This window comes from Periplaneta americana, chromosome 8 (genome assembly GCF_040183065.1).
Source record: "Periplaneta americana isolate PAMFEO1 chromosome 8, P.americana_PAMFEO1_priV1, whole genome shotgun sequence".
NCBI classification, from domain to species: Eukaryota; Metazoa; Arthropoda; class Insecta; order Blattodea; family Blattidae; genus Periplaneta; species Periplaneta americana.
Genome location: NC_091124.1, coordinates 173,412,455 through 173,438,811, shown reverse-complemented (window position 1 = coordinate 173,438,811; position 26,357 = coordinate 173,412,455). Strand labels below are relative to the sequence as shown.

General features: G+C 36.2%; 1 protein-coding gene across 1 annotated transcript in view; it reads left to right on the top strand.

Annotated features, from left to right (window-relative positions):
* The first annotated feature begins 5,594 nt into the window (after positions 1–5,594).
* LOC138705244 (uncharacterized) overlaps positions 5,595–26,357 on the top strand; it is a 53,443-nt gene continuing 32,680 nt past the window's right edge. The window contains exons 1-6 of the mRNA XM_069834064.1: positions 5,595–6,184; positions 12,959–13,143; positions 16,692–16,929; positions 21,767–21,870; positions 22,796–22,905; positions 26,044–26,324. Coding sequence (XP_069690165.1) covers positions 5,872–6,184; positions 12,959–13,143; positions 16,692–16,929; positions 21,767–21,870; positions 22,796–22,905; positions 26,044–26,324 — 1,231 coding nt within the window. The 5' untranslated portion in view covers positions 5,595–5,871. The remainder of the gene's footprint in view (positions 6,185–12,958; positions 13,144–16,691; positions 16,930–21,766; positions 21,871–22,795; positions 22,906–26,043; positions 26,325–26,357) is intronic.

The window sequence follows — 26,357 nt, the reverse complement described above, 5'->3', positions numbered from 1 at the left end:
CGAATATTCTCCTATGATCATATGATAAAGTTATATTTTTTTTGTTCTGAAATTATTACAAACTTGGATAAGTAGAAAATTTACTTATAATCCTTACTGCCCTTAAACACAGAATAAATATGGGAAATGCCTGTTATTATTCGGTTGAGAAGCTTTTGTCATCTAGTCTGCTGTCAAAAAATCTGAAAGTTAAAATTTATAAAACAGTTATATTATCAGTTGTTCTGTATGGTTGTGAAACTTGGACTCTCACTTTGAGAGAGGAACAGAGATTAATATGAATACTCCGCTTCATACAGACCTCAACCGGATTGGACAATGTAGGACCAATCAGATGCCAGAAGGAGAACTACGACCTGTCGCAGCAAGTACTCCCCCCATTGAGACTACTATATATATAATAGCTAGCAGACTATTTCCTTATCCAACAACTGCTCTGAAGATGGCCACAACACAGCGGTCGAAACGTCAGCCAATAACACCAAGACAACGCGGTAGAAGCCCTGAAGCTTATCCACACACCAGAGATTAAGGATGTTTGAGAATAAGGTTCTTAGGAAAATATTTGGGGCTAAGCGGGATGAAGTTACAGGAGAATGGAGAAAGTTACAAAACGCAGAGCTGCACGCATTGTATTCTTCACCTGACATAATTAGGAACATTAAATCCAGACGTTTGAGGTGGGCAGGACATGTAGACGTATGGGCAAATTTAGAAATGCACATAGAGTGTTAGTTGGGAGGCCGGAGGGAAAAAGACGTTTGGGGAGGCCGAGACGTAGATGGGAAGATAATATTAAAATGGATTTGAGGGAGGTGGGATATGATGGTAGAGACTGGATTAATCTTGCTCAGGACAGGGACCAATGGCGGGCTTATGTGAGGGCGGCAATGAACCTCCGGGTACCTTAAGAGCCAGTAAGTAAGTAAGTAATCCTTACTGCCCAGGTATACACTATAACATAAAAACCATTTTTGTTTTATCATATGATTTTCTGCTTATCCAAATTTGTAATAATTTCAGAACAAAAAAAAATATTACTGTACATGTGTGTACATAGAGAGTTATATTTTTTTATTCATGTAATAGTTACAGAACAAAAAAATATAACTATATACAGTATATCAGTCAGCAACTAGATCTCAACCCGAGTAGACGTACGATCGGGCAAGGAATTGCCAAATCAACATAGAGAGAGCAATGCTCTAAGCTAAAGTAAAAAAGAGTCATCGGGCAACAGGAACAGCAGTAGATGTAAGTAAAATGGGTGTGAATTTATATGTGTATAAGAATTGGACAGTTCAGCATAAGAAGAGCGAAAGAAGAGAGAAGAAAGAACTAAAATGACTGATTGGAGCAGTCATAGTGATGATATTAATAATGGGAGGAATTGAAATGAATCCAAGGCCAACGTCTGTGAAGAACAAAGAGTTGAGATAGTTAATTAAAGAAGAAATGAAATTAAGGTCCATCAAAAATTAATCAGGAAATAAGACTACAGTTACCAAGATTTCAGTTAGACAATAAAAAATTTGAAGACAAACATGGAGAACAACAACAAAAGAATTGAAGAGCTAAAACAGTTAAATAACCAATTGGAAAGGGAAATTAGTGATTTAGAAGGTAGCCAGAGGAAGAAGAATTTGATAATTTTCGGTATAAATGAGGACGAAAGAGAGTACTGAGAGGAAACTTACAATGCAGTTCAGAGAGTGTGTTGGGAGCTGTTCGAAGTAGATACAGATGGCCATATAGAAGAAATTTATAGAGTGGGGAAGGGAAAAGTTCAGCCAATCTTGCTGAAATTTCAAAATTTAAGGATGAAAGAAGTGATTATGAACAGAGTGAAAAATATGAGGGGAACAAAATTGTGCTTTGAAAATGATCTTAGTTACGAAGTAAGAAGAAGAAAACTATTGTTATCATATCTGAAAACAGCGAGAAGCAAAAGGTATTTTGCGATCATGATTAAGGACAAATTGAAAATTAATGATAAAGTTTACGATCTCGAATATTATGACGAGAATTGTGACAAACCAGAGTTTTGGACCGAAATCGAGCAAAGTCAGGTGAATCAAGGTGCCAGCGTACTAGAAAGAAAGAAAAAATGCAGATGACACAAAACTCCAATATAAATAAAACGAGAGATGTACAATGTTGGTATCTGATGCCAGCTCTGAGTATGAAACAGCTGACCAGAATAAGCCAAGAAGGAAAACAAAATGTGAGGCAGATACAAAATACTGCGGACGAAGGATTAGGGAAACAGCTGGAAGTGTCTGAGGTTAGGAGCATAGATAAGACTAATGGAGAAAATGCAAGAGAAGACGTGATAAGGACAAGCGAAGGAATGAAGCGACTACCAGATATTAGTGATTGTGAGGACAGAATAGATTGGGCTTTTGAGAGGTTATTAAATGGCGAAATGGAGGACAGAATAGTGAGGAGGATGGAATTAGCGAGGAAGAAGAGTGCAAGAAAGTTAGGGTTGGCAAAAGTGATAGAATAGGAATAGAGAAGAAAGTGTTAAGTATAAGAAGATAGTGTAGAGTGTAGTAAGATATACAGGGTGGGACATAGGAACCAGGTGTTTTTAAAATAATCATAAAATAGTTTTTGTTTTCAACACAATTTATTGGTAGAACAACATTTGTGAGAACATACTATTTCAATTATGAGCGGAAAATTACATATGGCATGTGATGTCCGTCTGCGTTCACGCATTGTTGAAGGTGCTGACGAAAATTGACCTCTACTCTTTCCAGGAGATCCATGTTGATTTGAGTGATGTGTTGACGTATAGCGTCCTTTAATTCAGCAGCCCAATACCGAAAATTTTGTCTGTTAACGGCTACATTAAGGTGGAAATGGGCTTCATCACTCATTGCAACCACCAGGATTCCATACTGCTCGTGGAGTGCAAGCATTTCCTGTGCAAAATTCATCGTTGGGGTAATCCCTTACATTGAATTTCTAAACAGCCACCCATCTTGTATGGGTGTAAATGCAAATCGTCATGCAAAATCCATCGTACTATTGCTGATTCCAAGTGCAGTCTTCGAGCAGAGCGGCCTGGGCCGTGCAGTATCGCTTGTCTGACTCTTTCAACATTTTCTGGAGTACGCACTCTGCGTTGGTGGCTGGGCGGTTATTACTTCAGTATTGCGCCTTTTTTTTTTCAAAGATTGTTAACTCAACATAAGATTGTGTCACGCATGAAAACAGAATCATTGCGATTAATATTGAATCTGTAGCAAAACTCATGCCATACCATGGTCACCGACTCGCCATTCCTAACAAAACAATCATACGAAAACATGCGTCCACTGCTTCATGATGCCGACTGCAGGTGAAATGCTATGAGCCACGGAATGGACTGTCATATGCCGCACGTCTCTCCCTTTCTTAATGAGACGTACAAGCCATTCCAAAAACACTTGGTTCCCATGCCCCACCTTGTACATACAAACAATGAAAATTAAAGTGAAAAAACATCTGAACAAATGTGAAGTAGAAGAGAGAGAAATTGGAAGTGTAATTAAGTGAATTAAATATTTCATGTTTTTCAATGTTGTGGGTTGGGAGTAGTATCAGGGGTACTAAAACTGTAGGAGTAGGCCTATTATAGGAATAAATATATGGAAAGGGGTAATAAAATAGGAAATTTAGGAGTGAGGGAAGAGAAAGAGAAATATGTAAATAAAAATAGAGAAAGGGAAATGTAAACAATTAATTCAGGAGAAAATAGCTGGAAAAGAATGATTAAGAGTGGAGAAGGAAATGAATGAAAAAATGTGAATTATTAAGGAAAGGAATATGCAGTATTTAATACGAAAGCAAGAAATGGGAGGGAGATAGTCTAGGTATGAGAGAGAATAGAAGAGGATAGAGGGAAGAATATATAGCAACTCAGTTAAAACAGAAGAATTGGAAGTAATCAAGAAATACTTGGCAAATGAATATATTAATAGAAAAGAGTGATGTATTAAAGGGATCGTGGATCGAAAAGCAGAAATCTGATGGTCAATCATAACTGTGAATTGTAAAGTTGGCTGACAAATATATCATATCATATATACAGTATTTATCCCAACAAATTAGAGATTATAGAGTGGCCAAGTTGTCCTGTACAGCGCTCTTTGCAGTGCCACTGCAAAACACGGCAGATACTGCACCTACTGTTGTAAAAATTCGTCTGCTTACAACAGAGGTAGAGGTACGGAAAAAAAAAAAACATTCCTGTTGTGTGTGCTGCATATAACTGCAATGTCAAAAGGAAAAAGACAACTGATATATCATATTTCAGGTAAATTTTATGAAGTTAAGTCCATAGTTTTCCATTTTGAATCTTGCTCTTGAGTAGGCTCTGATGATGGTGCGTGATGCACTGAAACAGCTGTAAGCCGGAAAAATATTACATATTTAACACGAGTAAGTCCACTAGTTCATCAATTATCCATAGTTTTGTTAATTAGCAGCATTTTTTTTCTTGCGTAAATGTGTAACAAAGCTGGCATACATACCATGTGTACTACAGTATTTTTCTTTTCTTGCAGATTCTCTTAAAAAAAGAAACTTCTGAAACAGTGGGTAATAAATATGAAATGAGACCAATTGTGTCCCTCTGAGCATAGCTTTTTGTGTTCATGACACTTCTTGTGTCCTTCCTTACTGCTTATAGAAGAAGACATTTGCTGTAGCTTATAAAAAGTAGGCTATTTCGAAGAAAAACGATAAACCAAATAAATGGTTCACTAGTAATGGACTTAAACTGAATAGATAAAATCAGTAGGCTACAATTCAGTTTCAAACCCAGTGAAAAACTAATAACAATAAAATATTAAAATTGTATTTCGACACTCGCATCCAAAATCCCGCAAAACTCTCGGGTAGGCAGTGTTGTTGTTAGTATTTTAACTGGAACGACATGAAAGAACATAATTGAACACCCACGTGCAATAATGGGGTAAGTATGAATGTATTTCGTAACTACTTACGTCATTATTGCACATGGGTGCTTAATTGTACAATAATAATAATAATAATAATAATTATTATTATTATTATTATTATTATTATTATTATTATTATTATTATTATTGTGGTACCATAACCCTTGAAGGGCTCAGACAGACAAGCCGGGTGTTGGCCTTGCATTCACATTCCAATAATAATTGACGGACGGTCTTTCAATTTTAAACCGTGCGGTTTTTTAAAGCAAGACCGTTCTTTTTATTACATTTGCTTCACCGTCGATGCAGCAATCGTGCAGAAAATCAAAACACCGCTTTACGAGTTTGCTGCACGATCCATCATGGCGGAATGCGTGTTTTGGTCTTTTGCAACGTTTATTATTGCTAAAATCGTCCAGTAATTTCTACTGCAGTGATAGAAGTCAATATTAATTGTCCACCATTTTGCAGTCAGCTGACCGAATTGCGTTTTTTTTCGACTCTCATTTTGCTGCAGCAAAGGCATGAAGCGCTTTAAAAAATGCACGGAAACCAAACCGTGCGTTTTTTTAAAGCAAGACGTAAAGCGCTGCAGCAAAATCGTTCTTTTATTACATTTGCTTCACCGTCGCTGGAGCTCTGCCCAGCCTACTGGATCGCAACCATTGGAGTGCTATCCAGCAGGCAGTGGTGGCAAGAGTAGTGTTCTTGGTTATGGATGAAAAGGGAGAATTTGTCAACATAATTGGAATATAATCAGCAATTTAAAGGAAATAGGATCCGTGTACCCGTAATGTTTGTAATATACAATAGGCGTTTCATTATATATTGTTAGTATTTTATTGTGAATCTTGCTGTTTAGTGATAGTGATAAATATGTCTTAAGTGTTCATTCCTCACGAATTTAAAGAAAATTAATATGACAACAGAAATATTGGAATTACTTTGTAATTCAATGAAACTGGAACGGGATAGAGGTGTCGGAGAGCTTCAAAAGGTATTGCCAACGTGCAGTGAAAATGAAAGACTTCAATTTGAAGGGAATCTCTTACTTCTAATTAGTGATTCAGAAACATCTTGGGAAACTAAGCATGGGTGTTTGTTAGGAGCAAAAGCTCTAGTTCCCTATTTAAACCTAGAAGATGAACGAGAAGCTGAATTTGTGCACAGAATTAAAGCCATCGCAGAAAAATGTTTGACAGATATAGAAGTTAGAGTGAGGACGGCAGCAGGTAAGATTTTACGAAGTACATTTCAGCGGGCAAATCGCAATATAGCGAACGTAGAAGCTCCGCCCACGACCCCTTCCACTTTTCCCCTACTAGCTCATCAGACACTCCACGTGATAGGCGAGTGTTGTGTCGAATACACATTTCATGTGGGTGGGGATAACTTCCCCTACTGGCGTTCGCTATATTGCGATTTATCCCTAGTATAATTCAACATAATTCAGTATTTTCTTACCCCATAATTTAATTTAATTTAGAATAAATAATAGCGTAAACTGTATAATACTGAGTGATTCCCCTTAAGAGATGGATGGGGAAATCTGTATTCATTATGCATATAGGCTATAGATAATTACGAGTAAATTGAATGAGAATATTGCATCTTTAATCATTCGTACTGTAAGTACCATACGCGAAAAGCAGGATATGCAGCCACCAGTGGTTCGATCCCCGGCGCCGGAGCGAATTTTTCTCCTCAAATATTAATTGTCAATATTACAGATATTATTCTGTAGGACAAATAAAATCAAATATCTTTAATATTCTCATAGCTAGCAGTGCATATTTCTGTACAGATTACTGTGCACTTAAGTGCGGAATCCCGGCCAAATAAGTCACCCAGCTGAGTGCGCCCCTTGTATAATGGCAGTTGACTTGGATATAAAAAACGTTAACATATATGCCTAACTTGGAGTCAGGCCAAAAGGGAAACATTGAAGGAGGATGGTTCGGTCCGGTGCTGTGGATTGAATTCGGCGTAGCTCAGTGGTCAGAGCGCTTGGTATGTAGAACCAAGGACCCGGATTTGATCCCCGGCGCTGGAGCGAATTTTTCTCCTCAAATATTAATTGTCAGTATTACAAATATTATTCTGTAGGACAAATTAATAAAATATCTTTAATAAGGTTATATTTTGTTTTGCAAAAGAAATATATTCATTAAAAAAAACTATGAGTAACTTTGTTCCTTCTTTTTTAATCAACAATTGCATGACCACATTTTGAAATTGTTTTATTAATTAAAAAGAATTAAATAATAATTTTCATTGTTGTCCCACACGTGACCATCCTATATGGGACATGTAGGCTTATGCAATTTTATTTTCATCACCTTAGTAATCAAAACAAAACTTGCTCTTTGATCACGCACAAGTGTACTTTTATTTACTGCAGCTTTTTTCTATAAAGGACAATGTGTTGTTGTTTTCTAATGCCAGGCATTTGACAATAAAGTCATTTGACCTCTTGCACTCCAATATTTTTCAAAGATATTATCATGACTAGCCACTGAAGCACAGATTTTGAGATGTTCCGAATCCATTTCTTGGTTTGAGTTGCACAATGGGCAGTTAGGGGACTGATATATTCCAATTCTATGCAGGTATTTGGCCAAACAATCATGGCCTGTTGCCAATCTAAATGCAGCTACAGATGATTTTCGTGGTAAATCGGGAATTAACTGTGGATTTTGATGCAGAGAGTTCCATTTTTTTCCCTTGGGATTGAGTTATCAAATTTTGTTTGTTGAAGTCTAAGTATGTAGATTTAATAAATCTCTTCACAGAGTAATACGTAGATTTAATAAAGGACAATGTAAAATGTACCTTATCTATTCTGACTGCCAATCGAAGGACAAAGACACTGTGTTTGTGCTGACTTTCTATATGATCAAATCATTTGATCAGGTGGTGATGACCCGAAGTTAGAAATAATATGGAGCGATGGGCCATCATCAGAATTTAAAAATAAGTTCACGATAAAGATGCTGGAAATATAGGGTATTTCAAAAGTCAATTCAAGCATTAAACCGCTATAAATATTATAATAGGCTATTTGAGATAGGGAAAAAACAAAAACATCACAATGTTGGGCAAACAACGGGGTTTACAAAACATTGGGAATGTGTCCACCATTCTCTTGTTCAACATACAGCATTCTGTCAGCGACACCATGCACAGCATTTTGCAGATAATGTCTTGGAATATTGGCAATTTCTTGCGAGATGGCATCTTTCAGTTGCAGTAGAGTTGTTGAATGTGTCAGAAAAACTCGTTCTTTAAGGTAACCCCACAACCAAAAGTGGGCGGATTGAAATATGGAGATGGTGGGAGGCCACATTCTTGGAAAGTATGGTTAGTCTCTATTATCCGAGTTAATATGGACCAAGACGTTTATATTTTTTTATTTTGTGTTAGAAGAAAATACTGTTGACTATTTTTTAAAATGAATTTATTTTTTATCAGACAAGCTATTAAAGGTAGAGAAGTGATCTTGCATCTTATTGTAGATATGGCATGCATAAATACACACAAAAAATTTCATCACAGAATGTTGGATAGGTTTTTGAGTTATGTGGGAAATGCTTTATCACTGCACAGTGAATTGAATTTTGGGGGAGAAAAAAAATGTAAATATATTTTTTTTAAATCGTAAAAATATTTTTTTCATATAGCAGAAGTTCAGTGTTTTACACATACTAATTTTCATTATTGTACAAGATACAATAATGGAGGAAAAAAATGTTGGATATTTCCAAAATTTTACTGCTGTAAGCTGTACTAACCCTTTAAAGAAAATAGTCTTGAAAATACAAAGTCATTAAAATATATAGCTGCCGCAGTGTAATATGTTACTAGTCACCAATGTATGGAATGGAGGAGGAAAGAAACTGGCTACCCCATCCCCATTATCTCCTGGCTTAGTTGCCTCATGAGTGATGCCTTATTGGTATCACTTGTGAGGTTCAAACCTGTCTTCAGAGAGTTGACTAAACTATAACAGTAAAAATAGCTGTGGAATTTATGTGCATTTCTTATAGCTTGTGTCTCTTTAAATCATATTTCGTAGGTATTTTCCATTTGCTTGAAAGATAAAGTAGTGGGTACTTATACATTTTTATTTTTATTATTTAAGGTATTGTGTATATATTTTTGCAAAAAAAAATCCTTTACCCTTCATTTTTGGTGATCATACAATAACTTCATTTGGGTGTTTGAATTGTATGGTTTTATTGACTTTAAAACAAGTAGCCTACAGTACCGGTGCTGTTATTTACAGCAATCTTGAAATGTTACTTAAGAAACAGCCGGCCCAGATGGCTCAAGCGGTAGGGGCACGGCATGTCCCTATCGCTTGGTCCGAAGGGTTGTGGGTTCGAGTCCCGCCTCGGGCATGGGTGTTGTGATTGTATTAGTAATAAGTAAAAAAAAAAAAAAAACGAAGGAAACAAAGGTAAACAAACAGAAAACAAAAATAGATAACTTTGGAAAACGGCCTCTGGCTGGTTGAAATTAAAAAAAAAAAAAAAAAAGATGTCAAGATGTGTTTAAATATTATCCGTAATATTTTGGTGAATTACGACGTAAATCAAATATCCTAGTTTATTTCTTACACTTAGAGATTAGTTATGTGAAAGGAAGAACAATATATGAATAACAGCCTTAAGAATGGATATTGAAAAAAGAAATGTCCACAAACAGACAAGTGAATATCAGTAAATGTACTGAGGTTACCCACAAAAGGAAAAAGCTGCTACTGCTCATTAGAAGTGGTTTTCTTGGTTGTGATTTGACTTTCCTGCAATATGAAAGTAATCCAGTATTTCGATATTCCATGTTGAATCTTTCGTACACTAGTTTTAACACTTGAATATAAATAATTGATTAAATGGAGATCTTACTCATGTTAATTATGTAAGCATGTGTGGCTTACAGCTGTTTCGGTGCTACTTGACACCATCCTCAGAGCCTACTAGATCTCGGCGCTATCTCAACTTCGCTGCCTGTTGTGTGGGTGTGTTCGTGTGATGAAGAGTTGTGTCAAATAGTGTGTGTGTTCTGAAATTGATCTGTGTGTTGAGAATTTGATTAGGGTGTGTTTTAGTGTGTCTGTATATTTCATATTGTTCTAGTGTGTTGAGTTTTTGGTTTTTGGGTTGTATGTGTAGGATTTCCATGTCTGTATTTATGTTATTGTATGTGTGGTTGCTAACATAAACCCATCAAACCAGCAGCACCTAAACTCAATGCACTACCCAAGATACATAAAGATAACATACCAATCAGACCTCTAATCAACTATAAACAGGTACCAGCACACAAACTAGCCACACACATGGACAAAATCATCAGAAACAACATCAAATTCAGAAAACAGACAACAATAAAAAACACTATAGACCTAGTCAACAAAACAAAATAACAACACTTTCCACACAGTGCAACATTAGCACCTTTCGATATCACTAACATATCGATACAAGACACATTACAGATACTAAAACAAATGCTCACAGACAACAACACACCACAAGAACACATCGAAGAAATCATCCAAATCACAGACATCATAACAAAGCAAAACTATTTAACACACAACAACAAATACTGCCCCCCTTATAAAAGATGTAGGTCATCCCATATTATTTGCAGATGACACAAGTATAGTAATTACAGCCAATAACTCCAACACATTCCAATCTTCAACAGAGGAAATTCTCTTCAAAATATGTGACTGGTTCTCAGTCAATAAATTAGTATTAAATTGTAACAAAACTAACATAATTAAATTTAAATCCTGTCCAAATTCAACGTCGCAAATTTCTAGCGCAATAATTAACAATAGATCCCTATTAGAAACAACAACAACCAAATTTCTTGGCTTAAAAATCGATAATGTGTTAAATTGGAAAAATCATATTAAAGAAATTACCCCCAAACTAGATTCAGCTTGTTTTGCTATTAGATCTATGCAAAAGATACTAAATATCAATACCTTAAAAACAATATACTTTGCATACTTCCACTCGGTAATGAGTTTTGGAATAATATTCTGGGGAAATTCCACAGATAGTAACAATATATTTCTATTACAAAAAAGAGTAATTAGAATAATAGTAGATGCCAAATCTAGGGAATCGTGTAGGACTATTTTAAAAAAACTACAAATAATGCCCATGGCTTGTCAGTATATCTTTTCATTAATAGTCTTCCTCGTATGTAATCGTGAAAACTTTGTAACTAATTCAACAGTTCATAGCATAAATACACGTCAAAAAATGACTTTCATACTCCATCGGCAAGTCTATCGTGCTATCAAAAAGGAGTGCGTTATATGGCAGTAAAAATTTTTAATAGCCTCCCTATCGATATAAAAAATGAAACTCAAAACATAAAATTATTTAGGGCCAAATTAAAGAAGTACCTAATTTCTCATGCATTCTATTCTGTAGGTGAATTCATGACATTCAATAACACTTCATGAAATTGATACTAAAACTATGTGTTGTACTAGTAGACTATTTTGTAAATCTCGTCTGTATATATTTCATCTAGACTGTGACTATAAATTAAGATTTTATAATAGTATTAAGTTTTTTGACTTGTTCCATATTCTAGCTGTAAGCATGTATGAATACCATGGAATGTTAATAAATACAATACAATACACCCAAACAGAAGGATTGCCAATGGGATCACCCATATCTAACATACTAGCAGAGATATTTTTACACAACATAAAACAAACATATATACTCAACAATGAACACAACAAATATACAGACAACATAATATACTGGCACAGATACGTAGACGACATACTCATACTATACAAAGGAAACAAACCACCACACACATACACAGCACATCTAATCACCCCACATAACACAAACATGCTGCATTCAGGACAATGGTACACAGATTACTCAACATACCCATGAGCCAATAACACTACAATGAAGAAGTGAACACAATCAAATACATAGCACAAGAAAATGGTTTCAACCCAAACATAATAGACAACATCATAAGGAAGACAAAACAAAAACTCAACAAACACAAAAACACACAAAACACAAGACAAACACAAGAAATACATCACACTAACATACAAAAACAAAAACACACACAAGATCGCATCCTAATTCAGAAAACAGAAATACAACATAGCATACAGAACAGAAAACACACTACAAAGACGTCTCAACACACAAACAAATAAATACAACCACACAGGCGTATACAAACTCACATGCAATAGTTGCGACAGTTTCTACATTGGACAGACAGGCAGATCATTCCAAACTCAATACAAAGAACACATTAAAGCAATAACCAGAGGACACAATACATCTACATATGCCGAACACATAACTAATGCTAACCACACATACAATAACATAAATACAGACATGGAAATCCTACACATACAACCAAAAACCAAAAACTCAACACACTAGAACAATATGAAATATACAGACACACTAAAACACACCCTAATCAAATTCTCAACACACAGATCAATTTCAGAACACACACACTATTTGACACAACTCTTCACCCACACAACAGGCAGAGAAGTTGAGATGGCGCCGAGATCTAGTAGGCTCTGAGGATGGTGTCAAATAGCACCGAAACAGCTGTAAGCCGCACATGCTTACATAATTAACACAAGTAAGATCGCCATTTAATCAATTATTTATTTCGATATTGTACAACGTATTTTGTAGTCTATTGTAGATTTGTATACATTATAATCAAGGAGAGTGTAATTTAAACAATAAGGTAGATCTTCATTGAAGTTTCCACAAATGGTAAGCCCTACCTCCACTTTACTTTTGCTAAAGCCACAAAGTAGTTAATCTTACTATTTGTAGTGCCTACATGTAAAGAGATGTAGTCTCCATTAAAATAATATTCAGTTAGACTTAATATGTATTGAAAATACATAATTTCAAATATTCTATTTTTTATTGTGAAAGGTGACGTATAATTTTCAGGTGAGGTGTTAGGTATACTGTGTGGAAAGATTGGGCCAGCTGTATATCAAGAATGCAAAGATTATGTACTACGGCTGATACAGAGCAACTTGGAGAGGCAGGCTGGTGATGATGATGATGGTTCAAAGCACGAGCAGATAGAAACAGAGAAGTTGATGGAGAAGCTGGCTGGTCCTTCTCAAAGGGTAAGTGTTTCCAGATGCCTTCTGACTGCTGAATTCTTAATTAAAATAGCTTATACAGAGTTTCCGATCGCAAGTGCCTTCACTTTCCTGGAAATTCCATATGGGGAAGTCGATGCATGATTTCCAGTACTCTTGGATGATCAGATTGATGCTGCACTTATTGTACGACTTTTTGTACAGTTGAGGGAGGCTTTAAAAGAAGTACAGTAAGGAACAGCTTATGTTATTACGATATTAGTGAATATTTTTGCTATACAGTAAAACCTTGATAAGATGCGCCCGCTTATTACGCTATCCCATTTAATATGCTTTTTTGTCCGGTCCCTGCACATTTCATATATAACCCCTTTATAAAATACCCCGTTTGTTGCGCTCAAGTCCCACATAATACATGCTAGCAATATTTTATTAATAAGCAAACTGAGGATTGAGAAAATTTAATATAGTATTATGGATATAAATGAAATGCAGCCAGTAGGTCTGGTGCTAGCAATGTTTTATTGGGTAGTAAGAATAAAGCTTAAGTACTTTCTCAAGGTTTATACTGTAAATTTATTTCAACTCAACAATAGATTTTATTCTTCCAACAATAATTTCTTTCTACAATTCACCTTAAACGCTCTCGTCAACAACAGGATTTTCACTCAATACAGTATTCGTTATAGCACTTCACTGACGGCAATGACAATTTACTTGGACTATTACGAACAACAATGAACTGTTAATCTTAACTAATATTTACAAAGCACTATTTACAAATCAGAACTGTCAGTTCTCAGTTCACAGTTCTTCTAGCTCAGTCACTCGAGTTCACAGAATCTCGAACCACAGACCTTCAGAGACAGTTCACTGTACTCGAACTCAGGTCCCTCCAACTGCGGTCCACTGCACTCGAACTCAGGTCTTCGGATGCTGATACAGTTGCGGACGCACACTCGAGTCGAACTCCGGTACACAAGACTGGCTTGCTTGCTCTGGCTTTCTCACTGACTGGCTGACTAATCAACTGAAAACTACTCGAGTTCACTGGCGTTTCTTCTTTTATAGCGAAATCATAGTTGCGAGAAATTGCTACAGCTGTGCAGAGAATTATCTGGATATCTCCACTTCGACGGACTTCTCGAAGAGTCGGGAAGGTCCGTTCCCCCTTCCCTCCGTAAGCAGCTGCGCGCGCGATCTCCCCTCGTCGCGTGGGCCCTTTCCCCTCTCTCCGCCGCGCGCCGTTCCTTAGTGCTCCGTGAAGCCCGCGCGATCTGCTTTCTTGCGGGACGCTGGTCGTGAGTTCGAATCTCACGTCGTTGTCACAATACTTTTGAGTATGAGCACTTCCTGTGATTATATTGTAAATTTATTTCAACTCAACAATGTAACTTTTATTCAAAGCAACAATAATTATCACTCTCTACAATTTAATTTCACTCCTGTCAACAATGGGATTTGCTCTCCACACAGTAACTCAGTATTCGTTAGTGCACTCACTGACGACAATGACAATTTACTTGGACTATTACGAACAACAATGAACTGTTAATCTTAACTAATATTCACAAAGCACTATTTACAACACAGAACTGTCAGTTCTCAGTTCACAGCTCGTTTGTCTTGGCTAGTTCTTCTAGCTCAGTCACTCGTGTTCACACAACCTCGAACCCCAGACCTTCAGAGATGATCCGCTGAACTTCGAACTCAGGTCTCCCAACTGCGGTCCACTGCACTCGAACTCTGGGCTTCAGGCTCCACAGTTACGGACACAACTTAAGTCGCGCTCTGGTCTCGAAGCTGGCTTCACTGCTACACAAGACTGGCTTACTGACTGACTGATTGACGTTCACTTGCGTCTTCTCTTTTATAACCAAACTATAGTTTCTGGAGAGTTCGCCAAAGATTCCACTCTTGAATAATCTGGATTTCCACTTCGTCGGACTTCTGGACGATTCGGGAGGGTCCGTCCCCCCCTTCACTCCGCACGTAGCAGTTTGCTTCCTTCCATTCTAGGCAAGCACCAGATGCGCGCGCAACCTCCTCTCTCCTCTACCCGCAGCACGCCGTCTCCCAGTGCTCCGTGGAGCCCGTGTCGACTCACGCGCGACCTGCTTTCTTGCAAGATGCTGGTCGTGAGTTTGAATCTCACGTCGCTGTCACAATATACTCGTAACCACTAGAACATACTGATATTCGTAAGAATAAAGACATTCTACCTAACGCGAATATATACTCATCTCTACAGACTTCTTGATCGCTTAAAAGTTAGTATGTAACCGTGTTACCTATCCTCTTTGACCACATTGCACCGTGGTGCTCAGTTTTTTTTTATCGACTTTCACATGCTATCTGCATGCTGTAGTGGTTTGTGTTTTGCTTTTTATAAGTAAAAAGGTATCCCCGTAACATGCCATGAAGGCACTTGGGGGGCATGGAGGTAGAGCCCCATGCTTTCCATGACCTCGGCACTAGAATGAGGTGGTGTGGCCGGCACCGCACTCTGACCGCCTTTTACCCCCAGGAAAGACCCGATACTCAATTTTATAGGAGGCTGAGTGAACCTTGGGGCCGTTATTTTCCCAGTACCCATATAAATAAACAAATAAATAAGTAAATAAATAAGTGAATAAATAAATAAACATGAAAGAGAGAGTGAATCAGGTAAGTGACGTTAATAAACAGGAAACAAGAAAATAGTACTGGGAAATCGTCATTACGGGATGTTGAATAGAGATTACAATCCATTTCTAGAATTCCAGTTATGCTAATTCTATTTTTTATTATGGAGAATGATATATATATATATATATATATATATAATTGAAAGTTGCAAGTAATTGCATTTGCAATACAAATTTTACAAAATAAACTGTGATTGTTAATTGTATTTGACAATACAATCTAACCTTATAATTTGATACGGATTCATATTTTTATAGGTTATGTTTTTTATGAATAACAAATACATGTTTAACCTTCTTCACATTCATTTTTGTGAAGCGTTAAAGGCTTCTGAAGTTCACGTCTTTTTCTATATTTTTCCATGAGGTACTACATCGTTCATACAATGTCATTTTTTTTTTATTTAACTTTAAACTGAACACAAATCAACAAATATTCAGAATTGAGCCTACTGCAAACCATACTCAGAATAACATGAGAACGAACTTGTAAATATGAGAATATACTAGCTTTTATTCTTATCAGGCATGAGTATATATTCTGTACAAGATGGACACTTGAGTATATTCTACTTTGTTTCCATGTTATGAGTATGTAATCAAAAATGAGTAGGCACTCAAATGTTTTTATTCTTACTAACAAGAGTATATACTAAAAAAAGTCCAGTATATACTATATACTCAAGTTTATTCTTACCACGGTTAATAAGCAAACTGAGGATTGAGAAAATTTAGTATAGTAATACGGATATTAATGAAATGCAGCTGATAGGTCTGGTGGTAGCAACGTTTTATTAATAAGGAAACCAAGGATTGAGAAAATTTAATATAGTATAAGGATACTGATGGAGTGATGGCATTACATTCATTGTTGATGTGTTTCAGCGCAACAGTGCAGAGGCAGCTCAAATCTTTCATGACACTGCTGGGTGGAAAAATTTGGAGACAAGCCTGAAGTGTCTCCAAGCAATGATTGATGGCTGCGGTGCTAACTTTCAACCCTTTGTTGATGACGAATTGCTGCATCTGATCTTTACGACTTTGACCCACACCAATCGATTTGTGCGTGAAACTGGATTCTATGTTTGTTCTTCCCTTGTCAGCTGCGGCAACACAGACCAAGGTATGAAAGTGATAGATTCATTCTCACTATTTAATTTAAATTTCGTCTCAAGAAAAAATGAAAAAATTTTAACTCTAGAGTCCAGGATGTGGAGTGCAACGTATAGTAACGTTTCATTCTGGGATGTGGGACTAATTTTTATCCTAGCAAGCAAGTGCGCAGTTCCAAAAAATAAATGGGCCGCTTAATTTTGCTAAGTTCCACGTACAACGCATTGTGCATGTGCAGTAAACAAGACTGCCTATATATGTATGCTACTTGTAGACAGTCTTGCGAAGCTTGTTGACTACATATAGGAAGACTGCTACCAAGACTCGGCCCATTTTTTATTCAGGTTATTCTTGATTATACAGGGACATCATTTTATTTTTACTAACATTTTTAATATTAACTTGTCTATACCTCTGGATCAACGCCGTTTGCTATCCCCTTCCACGACTGGAATTCAATGATACTGACGTAATATACAAACAAATCACTTTACTAGGTATAGGAGGGAAGAAAAGTGGTTCATCCATTTATGTAAACTAGGAAATATTGCGCATTTGAGTTTCATCATTTTCATTAGGTTTTTGTTTAATCAAAATACAGTACAGTATTAACAATGAGTGTTTTTACTCACGAACTGAGCTGTCCATGCGGACGTATTCATTATGCAGTGTATATTATACTGTCTACAACACATTAGCGTACAATATAGAGAATGAAATTAAATTGAAACATAATCATAATATGGATATTAAACACATTTCCATACAGGCTTCAGTTCTAATGTGCATATTATCGCACTATAGACTATTGTACTTAATTCCAATTACCAGTTCTTCGTACTAGTAACTCATGTTGAAATAATTCCGTACCTACTCTATAAAAGAGTACCTTACGTACTGTAAATTCAATCTTCTGCCCGATCCGAAAAGATAAAATTACTCAGACATACTATCTACTGTCTGTCCAAGTGGTTATGTCGTAGGGTCGTAGAAAGGAGGGAAATCACGTTACAGTTAATTACTTAACGAGGCCCTTTTATTTAAGTTATTTTAAACAATTGTATAACATTACATAGACATCCTATTTCTAACAGAAATTAATGTTCTCAGAAAAGAGCTAAGACAGCCCAGCCACTAGCTGGTGAATAAAAGCTGGTTGGGGAAACTGGGATACGACGTAGGCAAATGGACGACAGTACCTGTGCGAAAATGATTCAATATTGAAAGCTCTTTCATCACTGGAAAATGCGAACATATTTTTGGAACGTACTGTGGCTACTATGACTGAATATGCGGTCTTGGAGCTGTGTGGAGACGGTTGAAGGGGTGGGAGTGAAGTACATTAAAAATTCAGGTACAATAAAAATTGAAGTAAAAATAAAATGATGTCCCTGTACTTACGGAGTTTAGGCAAATCTGTTAAACAGATAATACTTCTTATCTTCTGTATAACAGTGATTTTGTCGACAATGCTATAATTATCATGATGTTAATGATGGTAGTGACAATCATGCTAAATACATTTCAGTAGACATTTGTTAATTGAACATTTCTGCACCAACTCGCATGTCGAGTGTTTCACCTTTAAATTTCAGTACTGTATTAAGTGAATTATCATCATTTGATCACGGAATTTTATGCAATAAAAAACCTGAAAATATGCATGAAACTATGCAGTAAAAACTGTTGAAATATATATACAGTAAAAAAATTTTTAGAGTTTTAATAATACGATATAAGTGAAAATAATTTAAAGTAGTAAGTATCAAGAAGCAATATTGCACACAAGATGATTTTCCCATCAGTAGAAAAACATTTATTTTCACAAATCTATTTCTTCACTAAATCTTTTCTGCTACTTCTTTCTTTTGGCATATCGGTGGTGAAACTTGTAAGCAGATCAGTCATGCACTGGTTCTTTGTTTGGTTGTGCAGTAAACTTATTGAAATGAAAATTTACACTTCACGAGACTTCATTATCGCAGGTTTTTTGATTGATTGATTGATTGATTGATTGATTGATTGATTGATTTTTTATTAGGCCGTAGGAATGACAAGCATTCATGGCATCGTCAGTATACAGAAAATTGACAATACATAATATAATACATCTAGTGCTAAATATGCTAGGATACAGAATTACAAATGTTTTAATTTATACGCTGAAGGTGAGAACATTTCCGGCGACACAAGCTAATATATACAATATTATACATAGTGCTTAATACTAATTTACATGTAAAAGTCAATCTTAATTATACCAATTTCAGAATACACTAATTCAGATATACTAGTATTTTTCTTTCAAGCTAGAGCCATGTGGCACTATCCCATGCAGTCCTTCTGTTTTCTCTTCCCAGTCATGGCTTTAACTCTACCTGACTTAAAACCATCAAAGGTAGTATCCGGAGGAGAATGTTAAATACTAGAGCTTTAAATCATCAATCAAAATCAGACTTTATGGTTTACAGAAAGAAAAATAAGGATTTCTGCGAGTAGGGCATATTCAATTAAAACTAGAAAAAAAGATCATGAGAAGCTGGTAAATACCCTCATGAACCCAAAATTGCTTCATGGTAGGGGTCTTAGGAATGTAACTTTTGGAAGTAAATTAGAAAAAAACTGCACTTGACAAATACACAAATTCATATGACAGAACTTAAATACTTAAATCCCAAATACTTAATTTAAACTCACTCTTTCCGATTTACTGCTATTATCCACCGGCTTTTCAAATCCATTTCGTGGGGTCGTGATGGAAAACTATAAAACTTCACATTTTGCTCTGTATTACAATATCTATTATTACAGCTAAAAACACAGCACATAATTTTGCTGGACCGCTTTGACATTTTTAAAATAGCAATCTAAAGGCAACACTTTATGAAAGATTAAATAAATGCGTACAAAATCACTCCTACTCGAATCTTCCAGCAGTCGGCTGTCAACACAGATCACACACAGCTGTTGAAGACAAGCCTACAAGTAGTTCTTGTAGTGTCCGCCTGTAGCAGCACATTGCTATACGCACGGAGCCTATATACAGTACATAGAACTCTGGATTAACATGAGCACATAGTAAGTCTCCCACCAGGGATGTTCATTGATCGGCATAGCTCCTGATGTCAATCCTCTGTTGTTTTGATAAAAATTAACAAAAAACAATTTTCGGGAAATTCTCACTTCTACATACAAATTAGTCCTATATAATTTTTACGAAAATACTTTTAACCTTAACCATATAACACAATAATTAGAACATCTATAAACCTATTCTGCACCCTAAACAAGTGTACAATGATGTATATTATGTTCACATTTAGATCAATTAGGTCTTATCCGGATTACTTTCTTTTGTTAATTACAGTAGTATACATATATACAGTACTGAACAGTAACAAAGTTCTTTAAAGTCAGTTACTGTACTGTATTATAAATAAAAACTCATTTAGGCCTATTATGTACATGTGAGTAAGATCTTTCTACATTATTGGGTCCGACCATTGTTGCTTTCAAATTACAGGATCAAAAACCACATAGTGCTCTCACCTTCCATATTACCTGGTTTTTGCTATCTGGATTGCCGTCAGCCTGTATAGTCTGGGTCAGCTTACTTCATGCCCTAAGGGTGAAACCTAACCATTTTCCCCCCATTACTACATATGGTAGTGGATTGTGGTGATTTTCTTGTTTGCCAACTTCGTTTCGAATTTCGATACTGACAAATACTACAAATGGTAGTGATTTTGTAACTAGTATGTTGGCAGCTGAGACAAATATCGACAATATTTGTCGGTACTGGAGTTCCATGAAATTGAAATTGTACTAGATTTCTAAGCCTGTTACTGGAAACTAGTGAAATTTGAACATACTAATAAATAATTAATTAATATCAGTATTAATATTAATACATAATAGTTATTTTATGTGTTGCATTGTGGTTATAATTCAAGACTATAGTCAGGTAAGTTTTCTGAGTTAGTACTAATAATTTCATGTGGTCAAACAAAATACATTTTTAGGTTACATCTCGTGAGTCAATTGTTCAGTCAAATCAATGAATTTCGTATTACTTACTTACTTACTTACAAATGGCTTTTAAGGAACCCGAAGGTTCATTGCCGCCCTCACATAAGCCCGCCATCGGTCCCTATCCTATGCAAGATTAATCCAGTCTCTATCATCATATCCCACCTCCCTCAAATCCATTTTAATATTATCCTCCCATCTACGTCTCGGCCTCCCCAAAGGTCTTTATCCCTCCGGTCTCCCAACTAACACTCTATATGCATTTCTGGATTCGCCCATATGTGCTACATGTCCTGCCCATCTCAAACGTCAGGATTTAATGTTCCTAATTATGTCAGGTGAAGAATACAATGTGTGCAGTTCTGCGTTTTGTAATTTTCTCCATTCTCCTGTAGACTTCATCCCGCTTAGCCCCAAATATTTTCCTAAGCACCTTATGAATTTCGTATTGCCAGACAAAATACTTGACATGTTGATCTCTTTCTCGTATAGTTTGCCTACGAAAATATGTTACAAATACAAATTATTGATTAATTTAGAATAACCTTCCAACATAAATTACAGTAAGTAAATAAGTCATATAGTACGAAGGATTGTGTGATATCTGGGAACAGTTGGCAACTCTGACAAGATGGCAATATTTGCTGTTTAGGAACTGTTCTTATGTGACCCTCACTATATAGTCCGGATAATTGGGACTCTACTGTATTCTAGATTAAGTTAGAACTTTACTCAACATGTATATTTAACATAAGTTTCTTTTTGTGTCATCATTATAAAAATTCATAATTAATTGGAATATTGTTTTAATTTCACAGATACTGAAGGCAGGGACAGTGTCAGTGTTGTGAACCCTATCTACACATATGGCCATGAGTTCAGCAAACACTTAGCAGAAGGACTGGCTGACAACTGGAGTCAGGTTGGCAAATGGAATTTTTATTCTCTTTTAAGGTACAGTCACACGTCGCTACTTTTGCAGCGCTACTTTTATACTGCAGCTGCAAAAGTTGCGTGTCGTGTTCACACATAAGCCAAAAGTAGCATGCTGCACGCTACTTTTCGTGCTGCGCAACCCGAGTGCTGCAAAAGTTGCAACTGGAGGTTGCGAGTCTGTTCACACACAAGGCGCTACTTTTGCAGCCGCAGTCATGCTGCAGGTTTCCATCTCCGTGTTGACTTCTCAATATACATTTTGTGGTTATGTTCACATTATTAAGAAACTCATACGAAAGCTTCCTTATCTGTTATTTGCTTTTCTGTCGTATCTAGTATTCAGAAATTGACATTATTTTTACTATAAAGCTTTTAAAAACGCCTATATACTTAAATGATAACCAACAGTATATTCACGTAATCAATGTTGGCAATCCTCCTGTTTGGAACTATGCTACGGAAAATTTAAAAAATGAATTATATCGTCACCAATTATGCTCAGACTGTGTTGTGTATTTAATAACTGTTACAAATAATTTATTTTCATCACATTTAACATTAAAATATATCCAAACAATAAAAGTATCATTGGCACATTTGGGTGGTAACACTGGTCGCAACCGCAGCAAAAGTTTCAACAAAACCGATATCAAAAATGCTGCGGCTGCAACCCTGAGAACCCTGTTCACATGTCGCTACTTTTAAGTTGCGCGCAGCATGGAAAAGTAGCGAGCAGCATGTTTGGCAGCCGCTACTTTTCGGGTTGCACCGTTGTTCACACGTCGCAGTACAAGAGTTGCGCAGTTTTTTGTACTGCAGCGCTGCAAAAGTAGCGACGTGTGATCGTACCTTTATACTCATCAGAGATAACACAATTTCTGCTGCTAACTTTTTTGTATTTATATTTGTAGGTTCGCTTATCAGCGTCTGTTGCTGCACGAAAGTTTCTTATGTCACTTCCAGATGACAAAGCCCGAGAAGTTTTTTATCCAGAATTGTTACCAAGGATGTGTCTTAACAGGTAATTTAGCTCTTACAGTTTCAAATCGCGTTTTTGTTTAGTGCAGTTGTTTCAGGCCTTCATACAAAATTGTTGACTTTATGTAATGGTGTTGCAAAAAAAATGGTAACATAAAGTAACCAGTGCAAAACCAAAAGCTTTGTCTGACACAACTACATGCTCCACATGCCGTCCATCATTGTTTACTAAGTACATCTTCAGATGGCGCGAAAGCACTAGATTAAAAAAAAAAAATTGTCTTTTTGTTTCAAATTCAGCCATACAACAACAAGGTTTTAAATGGCTCCTTATAAATCCATCTCTAGCTTTTTCACCACAAACACTCACTAAGGCTTCAGTTATCAGTTTTTATATGTTGCTCAATTACTTGAAAGTGACAGTGAAAGTTGGCAATCTCCATGATAGATTGATTCCATTTTTATCATCCTTTCAAGTTTGTCATCCTTAAAATTTTTTGTAATTGACAGTTCACTCCAGTAATCATCTGACCAATCAATTAAGTGAAAGTATTCTTATGTGTCAACATTTAATTTTGGCTCTTCGAATTGACATATATTCAAATGCTGTTCTTCGTTTTTTGCCCTCATAATGCACCTTATTGCTACCTCTCAAATGTGCTTTATTTCGTATTGGATCATGGCAAGTAACATTTTTTTCTCATAACGTGGGAAAACCCCCATTTGTATGAATGACATTACACACAATCACTTCTGTCAGTTAAGTAGCCTAAGCCAATTTTTTAATCATGCCAAACACAAGCTTTGGAGCACATTTGATCTGTGGAGGAGTCTTGACTTAAACCAGGTTGGAGCATATTATAAAGTAATTATTATTATTATTATTATTATTATTATTATTATTATTATTATTATTATTATTTTATAATATTTTATTAAAAATCCACAGTGCATATTATAATACACGAAAAAATTTTAGGGGAAAAAATCATAACTACCTGACATCCCACAGCTAGTTTCAACATCGGATGTAATGTTGTTATACAGTGTTTCTGGTACATGGAAAAGATGATGAAAAACAAGATAACAATGCAAATTCTAAATCATTAATTTCATTTAAGAAGCCTGTTGCAAGTTGAACAGCTGTCTGATGTGACTCTCTGCCGTTCATATTTGTTTTCGAAGATTGTTTTCAAATTGTTCCAGATTTTTTTAACAAAATACGTGAGACTAAGGAATCGGCAGAATTTCACATAGAAAATTGACAAATTATTCAGTTCAATTACCTAATTAAAAAAAAAAAAGAGGAAATGTTATTCTACACTTTGACTTTTTATTTATTTATTTATTTTTTTTTTTTGTACAAATTGAAAAAAAAATTCTCTATAATTTAAGTAATTACAATTTGCAGTTCTCAGTTGATTAGATGTGTCACGTTCCTGTTTCAAACATCTGTCCACTTAGTCTCCCGTATTTTCCTCAAAAAAAGTTGGCAACCCTACCTCTCGACAAATCTCATCTTAACGTAATCATAAAACAATCCTGTGGTGATTTTTGAAGACATGTATTTTCCGATAAGTAATGTGTGTGTGTGTGTATATATTTTTTGACTTTCAATTTAAAACAATAATGTAACTTTTAATACAACAACAATAATCACTTTCTATAATTGAATTTAAACACACTCTTGTCAACAATGGGTATGTCACTCCACACATCAACACAGTATTCGTTATTGCACTCCACAGACGACAATGACAATTCACTTGGATTATTGAGAACAACAATGCACTCCTAATCTCAACTAATGTTCACAAATCACTATTTACAAAACAAAACTGTCAGTTCTCAGTTTGTTTGCTTTGGCTAGCTGTTCTAGCTCACTCACTCAAGTTCACCGTATGTCGAACCCAAGACTTACAGAGACAGGCCACTGAACTTCGAACTCAAGACTTCCAACCGCATTGCTTCCACCTGGAAGCTGCTCAAGTTCATTCACGTGTCGAACCCTAGACTCTTGGGCGCTGCTGTACTCACTGTCCAATACCAACAACAAATGGCTCGCGCCTTCTTCGCGTCTCCTTTTTTATCACTAAATCAAAGTTTCCAGAAAGTACGATGCTCGAAATTTCTACAGATGCCAAGAGGATGGCACCTCTCGAGACTTCTCTGGATTTCTCCCCTCAGTCGCAGTTGCTTTACTTCCCTCTCTCTGCCACAGCCCAGCATGTCGTCGTCTCTCCTCTCTATGCCGCGCGCCACCCCCACTGCTCCGCGGAGCTCATCTCATCTCCCGCACGTCCTGTCGGATGCGCATTCGAATCCCGAGGCAGCTGTCACAATATATATATATAATATATATTATATATATATATATATATATATATATATATATATATATATGCATTTTGTTTAAGTTTTGACTGAATCTCAAACAAAATATGTATAATCCTGTGGTGGTTGAGTGACCAGAACTTCAGCCTGTCACGCATGTGATCCGGTTAGGCATGGCATTTTTCTCGGAGTTTTTTTTAAATTTCCAATATTAATTTTTTTTATTTTAACCTGGTCAGCATTGAAACTCATTTCTGCCAGGCATTTACTTTCTATAGAGACTGCACATTTTAATTCATCTCTGGAACAACAAAATTCATCATGTGAATCATCTTCATTCACAGAAAAATTAAATGTTTGAAATGAAACTTCCACAGTATGTAAAAGTAAGGGAGGAAAATGCTCGAAGAGAAGAAAAATACAGGAGCTGGAAGACTATTGAAAATTACTGCCAAATATGGGAGATCTCAGGAAATACGGGAAAGTTAGCAACCCTAGTAACTACACAGATAAACTTCGAATTTGAGAGCCAGCTGATATGTCACAGATGGTATGTGCCTTCGAACTGTATCCATTACGTAAGTGAGCTTATCTGAATGGTGGAAGAAAGAGGGTATTCTATTGACATTAGCAAAGAATATTCGGCACTACTGGAATTTCTAAAACTCTGTTGCAAAATGAGATTAAGGCTATGACCCGAGCAGTGAACAAAAATAGCTTGTGGAGGAGTTGTAGATAAAGTTTCAGCTGTATATTTCTGTTCGTTTGAGAATTTAAGTAAAATTTACAGATTATATAAGTATGGTGGCTGCGTTGTTTTATATTCACTTTTTTTTTTGTTTTATAGGTACTATGTGGCAGAAGGAGTACGTATATACTCCCAAGAGACCTGGCGGCAGGTAACGGGGACAGCAGGGAAGGATTTAGTACAGAAGTACATCTCGTACACAGTTGACTATTACATACAGGCAACAGAATCAGACAACCATGCTGTGCGCGAGGCAGCTTGCGCCTGTATTGCAGAGCTTGCGGCCAAGATACAGCCTCAAGCTGTTCGTCCATATGTGGAGCGTCTTCTGAACACTTTGCTAGTTTGCTTTAAAGATGACAGTTGGCCTGTGAGAGATGGTGAGTTGGTCATATGATTGACCAGGTAACTTG